The 12,902-nt window shown below is 39.4% G+C and overlaps 2 protein-coding genes across 2 annotated transcripts; one reads left to right on the plus strand and one right to left on the minus strand.

Moving 5' to 3' along the window:
- The first annotated feature begins 549 nt into the window (after positions 1-549).
- On the plus strand, positions 550-1,510 carry LOC118522369 (olfactory receptor 51I2-like). Its single transcript, XM_036071353.2, is given in 2 exon segments — positions 550-1,292; positions 1,294-1,510. Coding segments are annotated over 2 exon segments (960 nt in total).
- A 9,837-nt stretch (positions 1,511-11,347) lies between these two features.
- Positions 11,348-12,287, minus strand: LOC118522370 (olfactory receptor 51E1-like). The gene is given in 2 exon segments (XM_036071354.2): positions 11,348-12,197; positions 12,199-12,287. Coding segments are annotated over 2 exon segments (939 nt in total).
- Between the last annotated feature and the right edge of the window lie 615 nt (positions 12,288-12,902).

The raw sequence follows: 12,902 nt of genomic DNA on the forward strand, positions 1-12,902 counted from the left end.
ATAAAATCTTTAAAAAAAAAAAAAATAGATATTTCAGTGACTGTTTTCCTTATGTTGTTTTTATTGACCTATCTTTAGAGAGTTTTTTGTTTATTTACTTATCTGTTTGTTTGGAAATTTAAAGGTGAATCCAAGTAAAGAAAGATAACAAGCCCATGCCATCAACCCTTCAGGCTTCCATCATATGTTTGCAATTTACTTCCATGAGACCACTGTTTCTTGTTTAAAATAGAGCATTTTTGATTAGGCTTTTTAGGATCATCTCACATTCTTAAAGAAAGCACTGCTTTCTTCAATATATGAAGAAATCAGTGTTTTATACTATAAAATGACACTGTTGTAGTCAATAGATTTAAATTATAGTTATTCTCTAGTTGACTTTTAGGTGGAGTACATTTTTAAATCCCTTTACATTTCATATTTGCTAATATGTAGGAATGCATGTCACCTAATATCAGAGCTGGTATATTTTCCAATGATTTTATCCTTATTTTTCTTCCCTGACTGAAGAGGCCACATCTTTCTGGAGACCTAAACTACTTTCCAAAGATGCTCCCTTCCCAGTCTTATGTCAACATCTCCTTCTTCCAGCCACATGCCTTCCTGATGATTGGCATCCCAGGGCTGGAGGCTGTTCATGGATGGATCTCCATCCCCTTCTCCTCCATGTACACTGTGGCCCTCACTGGAAACTGCCTGATCCTCTTGGCTGTGGGGTGAACTCCCAGCCTGCACCAACCCATGTACTACTTTCTGTCCATGCTGGCCCTCACCGATGTGGGCCTCACCCTGTCCACACTGCCCACCACCCTGGCTGTGCTCTGGTTTGACCATCGGCTCATAGGTTTCAATGCCTGCCTGGTCCAGATGTTCTTCCTCCACTCCTTCTCTGTGGTGGAGTCGTCGGTGCTCCTGGCCATGTCATTTGACCGCTTTATGGCCATCTCCAACCCTCTTCACTATGCAGCTATCCTCACCAATAATGTCATCATTAGGATTGGACTGGCCATTGTGGCCCATGCTACCCTTTCTCTCTTCCCAGTGCCCTTCCTGCTTAAACGTCTGAACCTCTGCACTAACAAGATCCTCTTGTCCCACTCATTCTGTTTCCATCCTGATGTGATGAGAAGAGTCTGTGCTGACATCACCATAAACATCCTCTATGGGTTCTATGTGGTACTGTCCACTGGTGGCATAGATTCTCTGCTCATCGTCCTCTCCTACGCTCTCATCCTACACACAGTGCTAGGACTGGCATCTCCCAGGGAACGCATCCAAGCCTTTAACACGTGTCTCCCATATCCTGGCTGTCTTTGTCTTCTTCATCCCAGGCATTACCATGTCCATGATACACCGTTTTGGGAGGCACCTACGCCCCATTGTACATGCCCTGGTTGCCTATACATACCTGGTGGTGCCCCCTGTGCTCAACCCCATCATCTATAGTGTGAAATCCAAGCCCATCAGGGAGGCCATGATTAGGATGCTAAAGAGGAAAGACCAAGGCTGATGAAACTATGAAATATAACAGGGTCTGGGTACCATAAAAGAAACTTCCTGTTCCTTGCAGGAAACTGCTACCCTCAGCAAGCACTGAAAACTCCTAGCCAAGGCTAGTGGGAAGACCATCAGGATTATTCATGTTGCAAATTTACAGTCACCATTTACTTTGTACTGGAAACAGTGCTGAGGATTAAAGACTGAAAAATATATTAAACATGATCCTTTCTCTCCACAAACACAATCTTGTATCAGGACAAAGGCAGAATACAAGTACCATAATAAAGTTCTGTGCAAGAGATTACTAGAGGAACTGCAAATTAGTAGTTGCCAGAATTTGCCTGGGAAGATCAGACAAACCTCAACAAAGGAGAGAATGCTTTTAATTTCATCTTGAAAAATGTATAGGGTTTTTCTAGGCAAAGTAGGAATTCAGTGAAAAAGAGAAAAACCCAGGAAGAAAGAGCAACATGAAAAAAAAGACTCCATGTTTCGAAGAAGTAAATGTTTTGTAAAAAGATAAGCATTCCTGAACTTCTTTACCCCTCTACCACTTGTTATATCTATACAAGTGTGACTGTGGCATAGAGTTTGAAGAGGGAGTGGTACAGGATGAAACCAGAAAGGTTGTACAAATTGTACACAATTGTACAGAACTACACATACTATACTGAGTAGATTGGTTTGTCCAAAAACGTATGAATCATTTATTAAATATTTTTTACTATAAAATAAGTGAGGAGTATGAATTGCAGGTTAGAAGTGTGTTGACATATAAGCAAGACTGGAGCCAAAAAGACTATCAGCTTAAGCTCTTATCTGGTCTCAGGGTCTTCTCAGACACCATTTACTCTGCCTGTAATGTTCTCATCTCCCCCCATCCCCTTATCTATGTATCATTTCTACCTTCGCTTCTCATTAGTCAAGTAGAAGTTAATTTCTCAGAAAATCCTGTCCAATTTTCTTTTCTACATTATTCACTGGACTGTGCTTGTCTCCTATGCAATATATGTACATATGCAATAGTCTGTCCCTTGACTAGACTGTAAACCCCAAGCAAGGGTGCCAAAATATACTCAGTTTCTAGTGGTGTCTGTGGAATAATAGCTGCTTAATAATTCTTTTGAATGTATATATGAATTTGAATGGGGAAAAGGGCAATAGATTAATTAATTATGAGATAATTTGGAAATGTTTACTCTGGTCTTTCAGAGAAAAGAATACATAAAAATAATTGCAAAGTCTGTGAAAAGGTTTCCAGTTGAGCTTGGATAGCTGACCTGGAGATATGCAGTGCAAACCAACTGATTGAACTAAAGTCCCTCACCTAGTGAGGCTTTCCTACTTTTTCACCATACAGGATCTCCCGGGCCATTTTCCCAGAATTTATGCCCTTCACACCTCAGTGAAATACTTTGGCTCCATACAGAGTTTTTGTAGGAAAAAAAAATTACATTACTAAGATTTGTTAATATATTTCTGTTTGAGTATACCTTCTTTTTTTTCAAGATTTATCTTTTTTTTTTTTAAGATTTATCTATTTTAGAGAGAGAACACACATGAGTGAAGGAGGGGCAGAGGGACAGGGAGATGGAGAGAATCCAAGCAGACTCCCCACTGAGCACGGAGCCCAATGAGGGGCTTGACCCCAGGACCTGAGATCATGACCTGAGCTAAAATCACAAGTGAGACACTGAACTGACTGAGCCATCCTTGCACACCTCAAGTGTACCTTACAAAGTGAAGCTGAAAGGAGATGTGTGTCTTTCTTCTTAACCACCCCCCTATTTCTCCCAAAAGTATGAGGTTCAATATTACAAGATCTTAGTATATGGTGTCTGCACTGGGTAAGTAGACTCATGTGTTATAGTGGTTAAGAACACAAAATTTAGAGTCAGGAAACAAACCTTACTCAAAATCTGTCAAACCTGTGTCTATACTAATCAGCTATCTAACTTGGGAGCATTTTACCTTTTACGTTTTAACAAAAAGTTTTTTTTTTCTTTAGTGACCCCTATGTGCCAGGAACTCTGCTAGGTAATGAGAATACAAAGGTACCAAAATCAAACTTGATTTTTTTTTATATTTTATTATAGAATTTCATTGAATTTTCAGAAAGAAAAGATACATCATCTACAAAATACAGAAAATTATTAACATCAGAATTCTCATCAGCAACAACAGAAGCCAGAGGATAGTAAAACTTTAAAATCAAAATCTCCAAATTGACACAAGTAAATAACTACCTAAAATTCTAATTCAAATGAAACCTCTGAAAATGCACAATATAATGTTGTGGGTTTTTTTGTTTTTTGTTTTTTGTGTTTTTTTTGCTCTATGGCACCCAGGTAGGTCCAATATGCTGGTTTTATTTTTTTTTTTATGGAAGGAATACACATCAATTAAATATCTGACTTCTTCTGTCACCAGCCACAGAAATGTCTCTTCTTTTAAAGGCTCTTGTAATTATCTCAAGCTCATCTGGATATAAATTCCCTATCTTAAACTCAACTGTGCCATCTAACATAACACAATCATAGGAGTGGCATTTTACCATATTCAAAGGTTTTTGGAACTAGACTAAATATGTACCCAAATAAATGCAAATTTGCAATGACATTAAGGACATTTAGGCTCCTCCTCCCCTAGTAGACTATAAGTTCAATGAAAGAAGAGTCTGAGCCACCTTTGTTCTGCATTGCATTCTCAAGGCAAGATTTGCACTCATTTTAATAGCACTTAATGTTAATAGCACTAAAAATGTATTCAATGACTGTATTAGTTTTCCATTGCTGCAAAAAAGTATTTAAAAAATTAGCATCTTAAAACAACATCCATTTATTACTTAACATTCCGCAGGTCAGAGATATGGATGGGCTTTGCAAGGTTCTCTCAACGGGGGTCTCATAAAGCCAAAATGAAGGTGTTAGCCACTTGGGTTCTTATCTTGAAGCCCTGGAGAAGAATCTGTTTCCATATTCATTTGGCCTGTTGGCAGAAGCCAGTTCCTTGAGGTTGTGCAACTGTTGTCTATTGGCCTTCCTCAGCTCCTTAAAGCTGCTCACATGACCCCTTTCATCACCAAGCCAGCAACAATGCATCACATCCTTCTCATGCTTTGAATATGTCTGACTTCTTCTGTCACCAGCTAGTTGCAGAAATGTCTCTTCTTCTAAAGACTCATATGGGCTCAAGCCCACCTATCTTAAGGTCAGCTATGCCATATAACACAATCCCATAAGTGATATTTCACATATTCAAAGGTTTGGGGAACTAGAACAGGATATTTCCGTGGGGTGTTTAGAATTCTGCCTACCACAGTGACTAAATAAATGGATTAATTAATGGATGTTTCTATGAAAGTACACAATCAGGGTATCTGGCCTGTTCAAAGGATTAGGAATGGCTTTTCTCAAAAAATGATAATTATGAGGATGTCCAAATTTTGAAGAGAAATTAACTAAGAAAAAGGAGAGTGTTTAGGGAAAGGTATATTAGGCAAAGAAAGCCTTGTCTCCAAAGAGCTTGTAGAAGGGGAAGCATGGTACAGTAAAGGAATGGAATGAAAAGTGGTGTGACTGGAAGTCAAAGAGCAAAGAACCTATGGTTCAAGACAAGTATGAAAACATAAATGAGAACCAATGAGAAATATGGAAAATAATTAATGTGTTAATCATGCATGAGGGTTGTTTTGACACAATCACATTTATTTTTAAAACAGCATTTTATATTGTGTTGTAGAGAACAGATTAAATTAAAGCTATCAGGCATGCAAATTTATCAGTTAGAAGGCCACTGAAATAGTTGAGATTTTGTGGAAACTTGGACGAGGTGTGTGGAAATAAAGAGAAAGAGATGGATTTAAACTTATATAAGTAGAAATTACATAACTTGATTTTGGATCAAATATGAAGGCTAAGAAAAGAAAAAGGAAAGGCCAAGGATGACTGCTAGTTTGGGACACTTCAGGGTAAATGGTGGTATCATTAACTGAAATATGAAACATGAATAGAGAAATTTAGTTGGGTAAAGAATATCATGAGCTTGATTATGGACACTCTGAGCCTGAATTCCCTTGAAGACATCCAAATGGCTCCCAAACCTTGCTAACTATCAGAATTATTTATGGAGGCTTTTTAAATTTATAGCTTGCTAAGCCCCTATGCCAGGCCTCCTGAATCAGAATCTACAATAACTACAGGTCAAAGCAAAAATGCAAAGGGGAATCACTAATTATTTTGAACTGAATGAAAATGAAACATATCGAATTTGTGAGATGCAAGTAGTTAGAAGGAAATGTATAGCACTACAGGACCTGTATAAGAAAAAAGACCCCAGTAACCTCAGCTTCCACCTTAAGAACCTAGAAAAAGAAGAGAAAATTAAAACCAATATAAGCAGAAGAAAGAAAATAATAAGAGAGAAAATCAACAAAACAGAAAAAGGAAAACAATAATGAAAATCAATGAAACCAAAATCTATTTCATTAAGAAAAGCATTAAGATTGATAAGCCTCCTGGCAAACTGAACAGAAAAGACACAAATTATCAATACCAGGAATGAGAGTGGTGACCTCGCAGATATTAAAAGGATTATAAGAAAATACTATGCCAAGAAATTTCACAACTTAGATGAGATGGAAAATTTCTTGGAAGACCTAAAACATCTTAAGTCTGGATCAAGAAAGGGTGATACATCTTTCACTCCTTGGAATCTTCCTTCCCATCACCCCCTTTTCTAAAGATTCTTTTTCTGGGTGATTTTCACTAGAAGCAATTTTTACCTTCAAAATTCCACACTCCCTACCTTTGAAAGTGTGGCTTCTCCCTACATTTATATGTCTATATTTTAATACAGAACAATAACTCATGAGAACAGCTTAAAAATGAAGGTAGGGAACAGATTTCCTGTCAATCATGGTGGTGAAAAAGATGAAAAGGAAGAATAAGAGAAGGAGGAGGAGGAAATGGGTTTAGAAGTAAGTCAGGGCTCTGGACATGTCTGGGAAGAAGACCCTGGAAAAAGAGCAGCTCTACTTCCTATGTAAACTACCCTGGGACTTCTGGTCTAAAGTGGACTTTCTCTCATCCACCCCAACTCTGTTCTAAGTATCCTTATAAAGAAAGGATACTTTGGGGTCAAGGAGCAAGCTCACATGGTTATTGCTGAGAGAATATGTAGTAAATGAAAGTTCCCTAAGGTGAGGTTCTCTGTCTTATTCTTCTCTATTTGTTTAGCTCCCCCAAATAGTTCTTACTTTACGTTGAATAAGAGAATACATAAATGTGTTAATTAGGTGATGCTGGCTCATGACATGGTGATGATATGGTGCCACCTGCCTCAGCACTGACTCTTCCTGTAACCTCTCTCAGGAATGTCCATTTTTCCAAGAGACTCCTTTAACTACCAGTTTCCATGATGAAGTGTTGCCTGGCAGTTTTCATGGTGAAGTCAAACACCAACAATTGAATCCTCTTCTAAGTCTCCATTTCAGATATCCAGATTCTCCATCCCCCCATTCTTTAACTTTCTTAGAATTAAAAGCCCTGTATCCCTGTTAAGCTTCCTTAGGAGTAGAAAAGGCAAACTATAATCTGATTCTGCATCAGCTTCATTCCCTTTGGATCAAGTTTAACATAAAGAAAGCTTTGAGATGTGATGGGAATGGATAAGAAGTTGTTCTGAGAATACAGTAACCCCCCCTTACCCACAGTTTCACTTTCCACGGCTTCAGTTACCCACAGTCAGCTGCACTGGGAAGCAGATGAACCTCCTTCTGACACGTCATCAGAAAGTCAATAGTTGCCTAATGCTACATTGCAATGCATACATCAGTCACCTCACTTCATCCTATCCTGTAGGGATTTTATAATCTCACATCATCACAAGAAGGAAGGTGAGTACAGTACAATAAGATATTTTGAGAAAGAGACACCACATTCACATAACTTTTATTATGGTATATTGTAATTGTTCTGTATTATTATTAGTTATGTTGCTAACCTCATACTGTACCTAACTTATAACTCAAGCTATATCATAGGTATGTATATATAGGAAAAATATAGTAGAGTATATATAGGGTTTGATATTATCTGCAGTTTCAGGCATCCAATGAGGGTCTTGGAATGTATCCCCTGTGGATAAGGGAGGACTACTGTACGTTAAGAGATAAACAATATACATCAACTCTGAAATCGTAAACCAATGGTTTAATATGGTCTTTTCCCAAATTCAGGTCTGTCTATCTTAAAGGCAAGACAGTGGAAGGGTTAACCCTACACATGTATGTCCATCGTACCCAAGGGAGTCTTATCAACTTAATTAAAGGAGTAACACAGGATATTTTTTAACTTGAACATATATGACTCAGAAGTCTCACCCAAACTTTTCTGAACTATAAATGGTCCTGTTTTAAAGTATGAGCCAAAAGGTCTGGGGACACTGAAAAGAAAATGTTTCTTTTGGCCTGACAAATGATAAAGAGCTTCATTTTATAAGGTGTTACTAAAAAGAAAAAAATGGCAAAAGTCAATTCAAAGGAAACAGAGTGAAACGGATTTAAAAGTGCATGAAACCATTGAGAGCAAGTACTATAAAGTAGCTGAAAAACACACTATGTGGAAAAATTAGAGATAGTACACTGAAAAAATAAGATGGGAACAGGTATAAAAGTGAAAAAGAATGGCCTATTGTCATTCTAAGAAGTAATGCTATATGGCAGGCAATAAAAGACCCTCAGCAGATTTTAAGTAGGGGAGCAAGATAATCGGAATTGTGTTTGAAAAAACTTCTGCAAACTACATGGGATTTAGGACTAGTGCAAACGATGTTCAAGGCAAGGAGACAAATGTGGAGGTATAGCAATCCTCCAAGCAGGAGGTGAGTAGCTGGACTAGAGCACTAGTAGTCAGAATGGAGAACACAAGGCATGTTTATGAAACATTTCTAAATAAACATAAAAAATGAGTCACTTATAGACTGAGATTTAATATTATTCAGACTACTCCAGGACCCAACAAAGATCCAAGTGGCTTAGATGGTAGGGACAGAGACAGCAATGTCCAAACAAAGGAAATGAGGAAGGTAAAAGGATACCCATGTGAAAGGCACATGATGAAGGTCTTTGTCCAGAACATACCCTAACTTCTAGCCAAATCTCCTAAAAGAGGCAGCCTCTCATCCCTCTCCTTCTAGTCCTTAACTTCAGGCCCTTCCAGGTGACCCAGACAGTATTCATGAAATAAGTGACCAGAAATCTGATCTAGAAGTCAAAAGAGTCCTGCTATAGTTTGTCTCTATATCTGGCATTTAGTATTTATTAAGAAATTACATAAGGAAGGTGGTTGTAGGGGTGGTGGTGGTGGTGGTGGTGGTGTGTGTGTGTGTTTATACTCATAAAATGGTTAAGTCACTTAAGATCAAATCCATGAAACTTATCCTGAGCATATTAACTATCACAGACTTGGAATCCCTTCTAAAATCTAGGATAATCGCTGCATCTTTAGAAAAAATTTTAAAATGGGTCTGATTCATCTGTTTATTATCCATGTCTCTAATAGGCTTTCAAATATATTTTTCAAATATAAAACAGATACACACATTCATCATATGCCCATACAGAAGCATGCATACAAACGCTTATAAAAAAATCTGGAGAGGGGCTCCTCAGTGGCTCAGTTGGTTAAGTGTCCAACTCTTGATTTCAGCTCAGGTCTTGATCTCGGGGTTGTGGGTTCAGGCCCCCCATTGGGCTCCACACTGGGCATGGAGCCTACTTAAAAAAAAAATCTGGACAAATAAACACCAAAATGTTAACAATTATGTACTGTATGGGACTAACATAATAATAAAAAAAAAATGTTTGTCTTTTAATGTGACAAGTTTACTGGAATTTATTATATTTTTCTTTTATATTTTGAGAGTATACAAGTTTGTTTACAGTGATCATATACTGCTTTCCCACTAAGAACCAACATCTGTCTCTTCTCTTTCTCTCTCTCTCATTCTTTCTCTCAATCCCTATGTCAGGGTACTACTGGGTAAGAGGCTGTTCCTCCATCCAAAATGACCAAAGCCTGCACTGACTCTAGTTTATGTTCCTAGTTCTGTTGGCCACCACTCACCTGAACATATCAGATTCCACACTGCTCACAATTCTCATCCTCTGGATTCCAATCCAAGAAATCCGATGTGCTCTCTCCATACCCTCTCTACCAAGCAGTCTGTTAGCTATAGCCAGGAAATTCTGGCTGGCACTGTGCCATGCTTTCTACTACACTATCTGCTTCTCACACTCACGTACCTCTCTTTGGGTCTGACTCCCCCCCCCCATGGGTGGTGGTCTCATTTCTGCCCTGTCTATTCCCACTGCACTCCTGTAGAGCCCACACCCTCTCCTTCCCATTCTTCTTCCTTCTAGAATTGTTTTGTCTACCTTGTGAGGCTCTTAGGTAGACGTCTGGGACCATATTCATGCTAAGTACAGCTAGGAGGGGTGTAGTCTTTATTGGCCTCTCCCACGGTCTTATTTTACAAGCACTAATGCTATGGGCTTCCCCTGCAGGGCCATTCAGAGCCTAGGGGATATGTGGTGTCCACCTATATGAGCTACTCAGTTTCTTTGAAGCCATGCTTGCTTTAACCTTGCTTTCTGGCTAGCCACATGGGCCACTGGCCTTGCTCAGCTCTTGATTCCTGGTCTGTGAGAGACCTGCCATTTCTGACATGAGCTTCTAGGTGTTCTCAGCTGCATTTCTCCATAAAGTGTCTCTCCAGGTATCCAGTGAGTGCCTCCACTGCTAACCACAATATTTTCCAAACTAGCCACTTTTTGGGAATGACCCAAACACACTTCTGCTGCTACTACCCAAGTATGGTGGCAAATGAACCCGGAACTACTGAGATTAAAGCCATCAGCAACATTAACAGGAAATTCCTATATGCAATACTAAGTGAGTGAGGAGGAAATTAAATACCTCCCCTAAAAAATGCAAGACTCTGGAAATGTATAGCTAACTCACGGGTTTCTCTAACAGACCCTCCCCACAATATGGGATTGGCATCAAAAGACAATTTTTTGTGACCTCATATAATTCACTGATCCCCATTAACATCAATTTCCCCATTGGAATAATAGTGATACTAATCATATTCCTGCCCAGATCAAAAGGTTGATAAGAAAATTAAGGAAAAGTGTCCATGAGCTGTGAAAACTCTCAAAACAGAATATGTTCTCTCTCATTAATGTAGGTAACTATAGTCTTTTCAAGGTTCTACTTCTAATCCTCCTCTTAAGGGCTGGTACCCAGAAGAACAGAAATGATTTATTCTCTATGGAGATTATTTTGAAGAAGGAAATCCAGGTATATCTCTTTTCCTGGGATCCAAAACAGTTGGGGATTCTGAAGAGGAAATCACAGTTTTAAGCCAGATTATCTGATTGTACTGCACTCTTGTGTTTATTTTACTTTGCCATGCTTAACCCTTTCATCAAGATCCCTTAGATGTGCCAGTCTCATCTCAGAATGCTATGGACTATCAGTGCAAGCAATTAGAGATTTGGACTACATGGTTAAATGGGAAGGAATAACCCTCCAGCCACAACAACCTCATGGTTCTAATAATTATACAGAGAGAATTATAAAGGGAAAATATTTTAAAATGGGTATCAGTAGTATATGGGTCTACCCCTATCCTATAGAGATTCTCCAACCAGTTTCATGTTTAAAGAATCAGTTGTGTTTCTACTAGTGAAGATTTTTTTTCCCTAATACTGTCTTCCAAAATGTTGACATTAAAATCTGAATTGAAAAACTTTGAGTAAAAGGGAAGTTTTCACTGACATCTAGGGATCTGAAGTATGGGTAGTCACATGGAAAAGACGAAGTATTCGCTGCCGGATCTCCTTTGTCTTGACTCCGTAAACAATAGGGTTGAGCACAGGAGGAACAAGCAGGTAGATGTTGGCCATGATGATGGGTAAGAGGGAGTCATGCCGCTTGCCAAAACGGTGCACCATAGATAATCCAATGAAAGGTACATAAAATATGAAAACAGCACATACATGAGAGACACAAGTACCAAATGCCTTTGCTTGGGCTTCACGTGTCAAGCCCAACACAGTCTTGAGGATAAGCAGATATGACAAGGAGATGAGAAGTGAGTCCAGGCCAATGGCAGAAATGATGACAATGAGGCCATAGATGATATTGACTCGGATGTCAGCACAAGCCAGCTTCATGACATCTTGGTGTAGGCAGTAGGAATGGGAAAGAATGTTGGAGTGGCAGAAAGGCAGCCATTTGATGAAGATAGGCAGGGGTGCCATAAGTGCAGTACCCCGTACCACAGCAGCCAGGCCAATCTTGGTAACACGAGGCAACATTAGCACAGTGGCATGGCGTAATGGGTGGCAAATGGCCACATAGCAGTCAAAGGCCATGGCCAGCAGTACCGTGGACTCCATGCCAGATAAGGAGTGGATGGCAAACATCTGTAGCAGACAAGCATCAAATTGGATGATAGTGGAATTGAACCAGAAGATGGCCATCATTTTGGGCACAGATGAAGTGGAGATAAGGATGTCAAGGCCAGAAAGCATGCAAAGAAAAATATACATGGGTTCATGTAGGCTGTGCTCAGTCCACACAATGTAGATGATTGTCAGGTTACCTAGCACAGCAATAAGGTACAGGGGCCAACCAGAACTGAGCTTCTTCCAAGCCTGGAAGGCCTATTAAAATAAAATATGTGGCACTGGATTCATTGCTATTGGGGTCCACCATAGTGAAGATGCTGAGCCTCAACCAGTGCCAGGCAGGTTGAGGCTGGAATACAAAAACAAGCCATTGTCAGATCCTCCAGGATCCCAATACCATGCTTTTTTCCCTCCACCCTGATGTCCTATTCTCTGACCCAAACTCTAACTTCATTGCCTATCCAAACTCTGATTCTATTCTAAACTCAACCTAACCACCATTTGTAACTCAAGGCCCAGTTCTAATTATTAATCCCACCTCTAAAGTCAATCTTGAAAACAAGTGAAATACTAAGACAAGTTGCCAGAAAGCAGTTGAGTGTGAAGAAGAGCTCATGGCCAGCATCAGAAAGGACTTCCACCATTCACTGGGCTCAGGATGTGTCAGTAATCTTTGTACCACCATTGAGCTACTACACGGGTTCCCTCAGACCAGGCAGAGAGCAAAACATTGGGAGCACAAGATTTAGAGCAGAGAGTGAGAGTTTAATTCAAACTGCTGGAGGGAGAAGGTATAAGGAGCCATATTTAACCTAGAATTTCAGGCAAAGAAGCCAAAGTCATCAATGTTTTAAATCTCCTGTACTGACCTCTCTGTAACCTATGACACTGTGAGGAGTTCCCTCCTTCTTAAAAATTTCTC

Source organism: Halichoerus grypus, chromosome 11 (assembly GCF_964656455.1).
Source record: "Halichoerus grypus chromosome 11, mHalGry1.hap1.1, whole genome shotgun sequence".
In the NCBI taxonomy this organism is placed as follows: Eukaryota; Metazoa; Chordata; class Mammalia; order Carnivora; family Phocidae; genus Halichoerus; species Halichoerus grypus.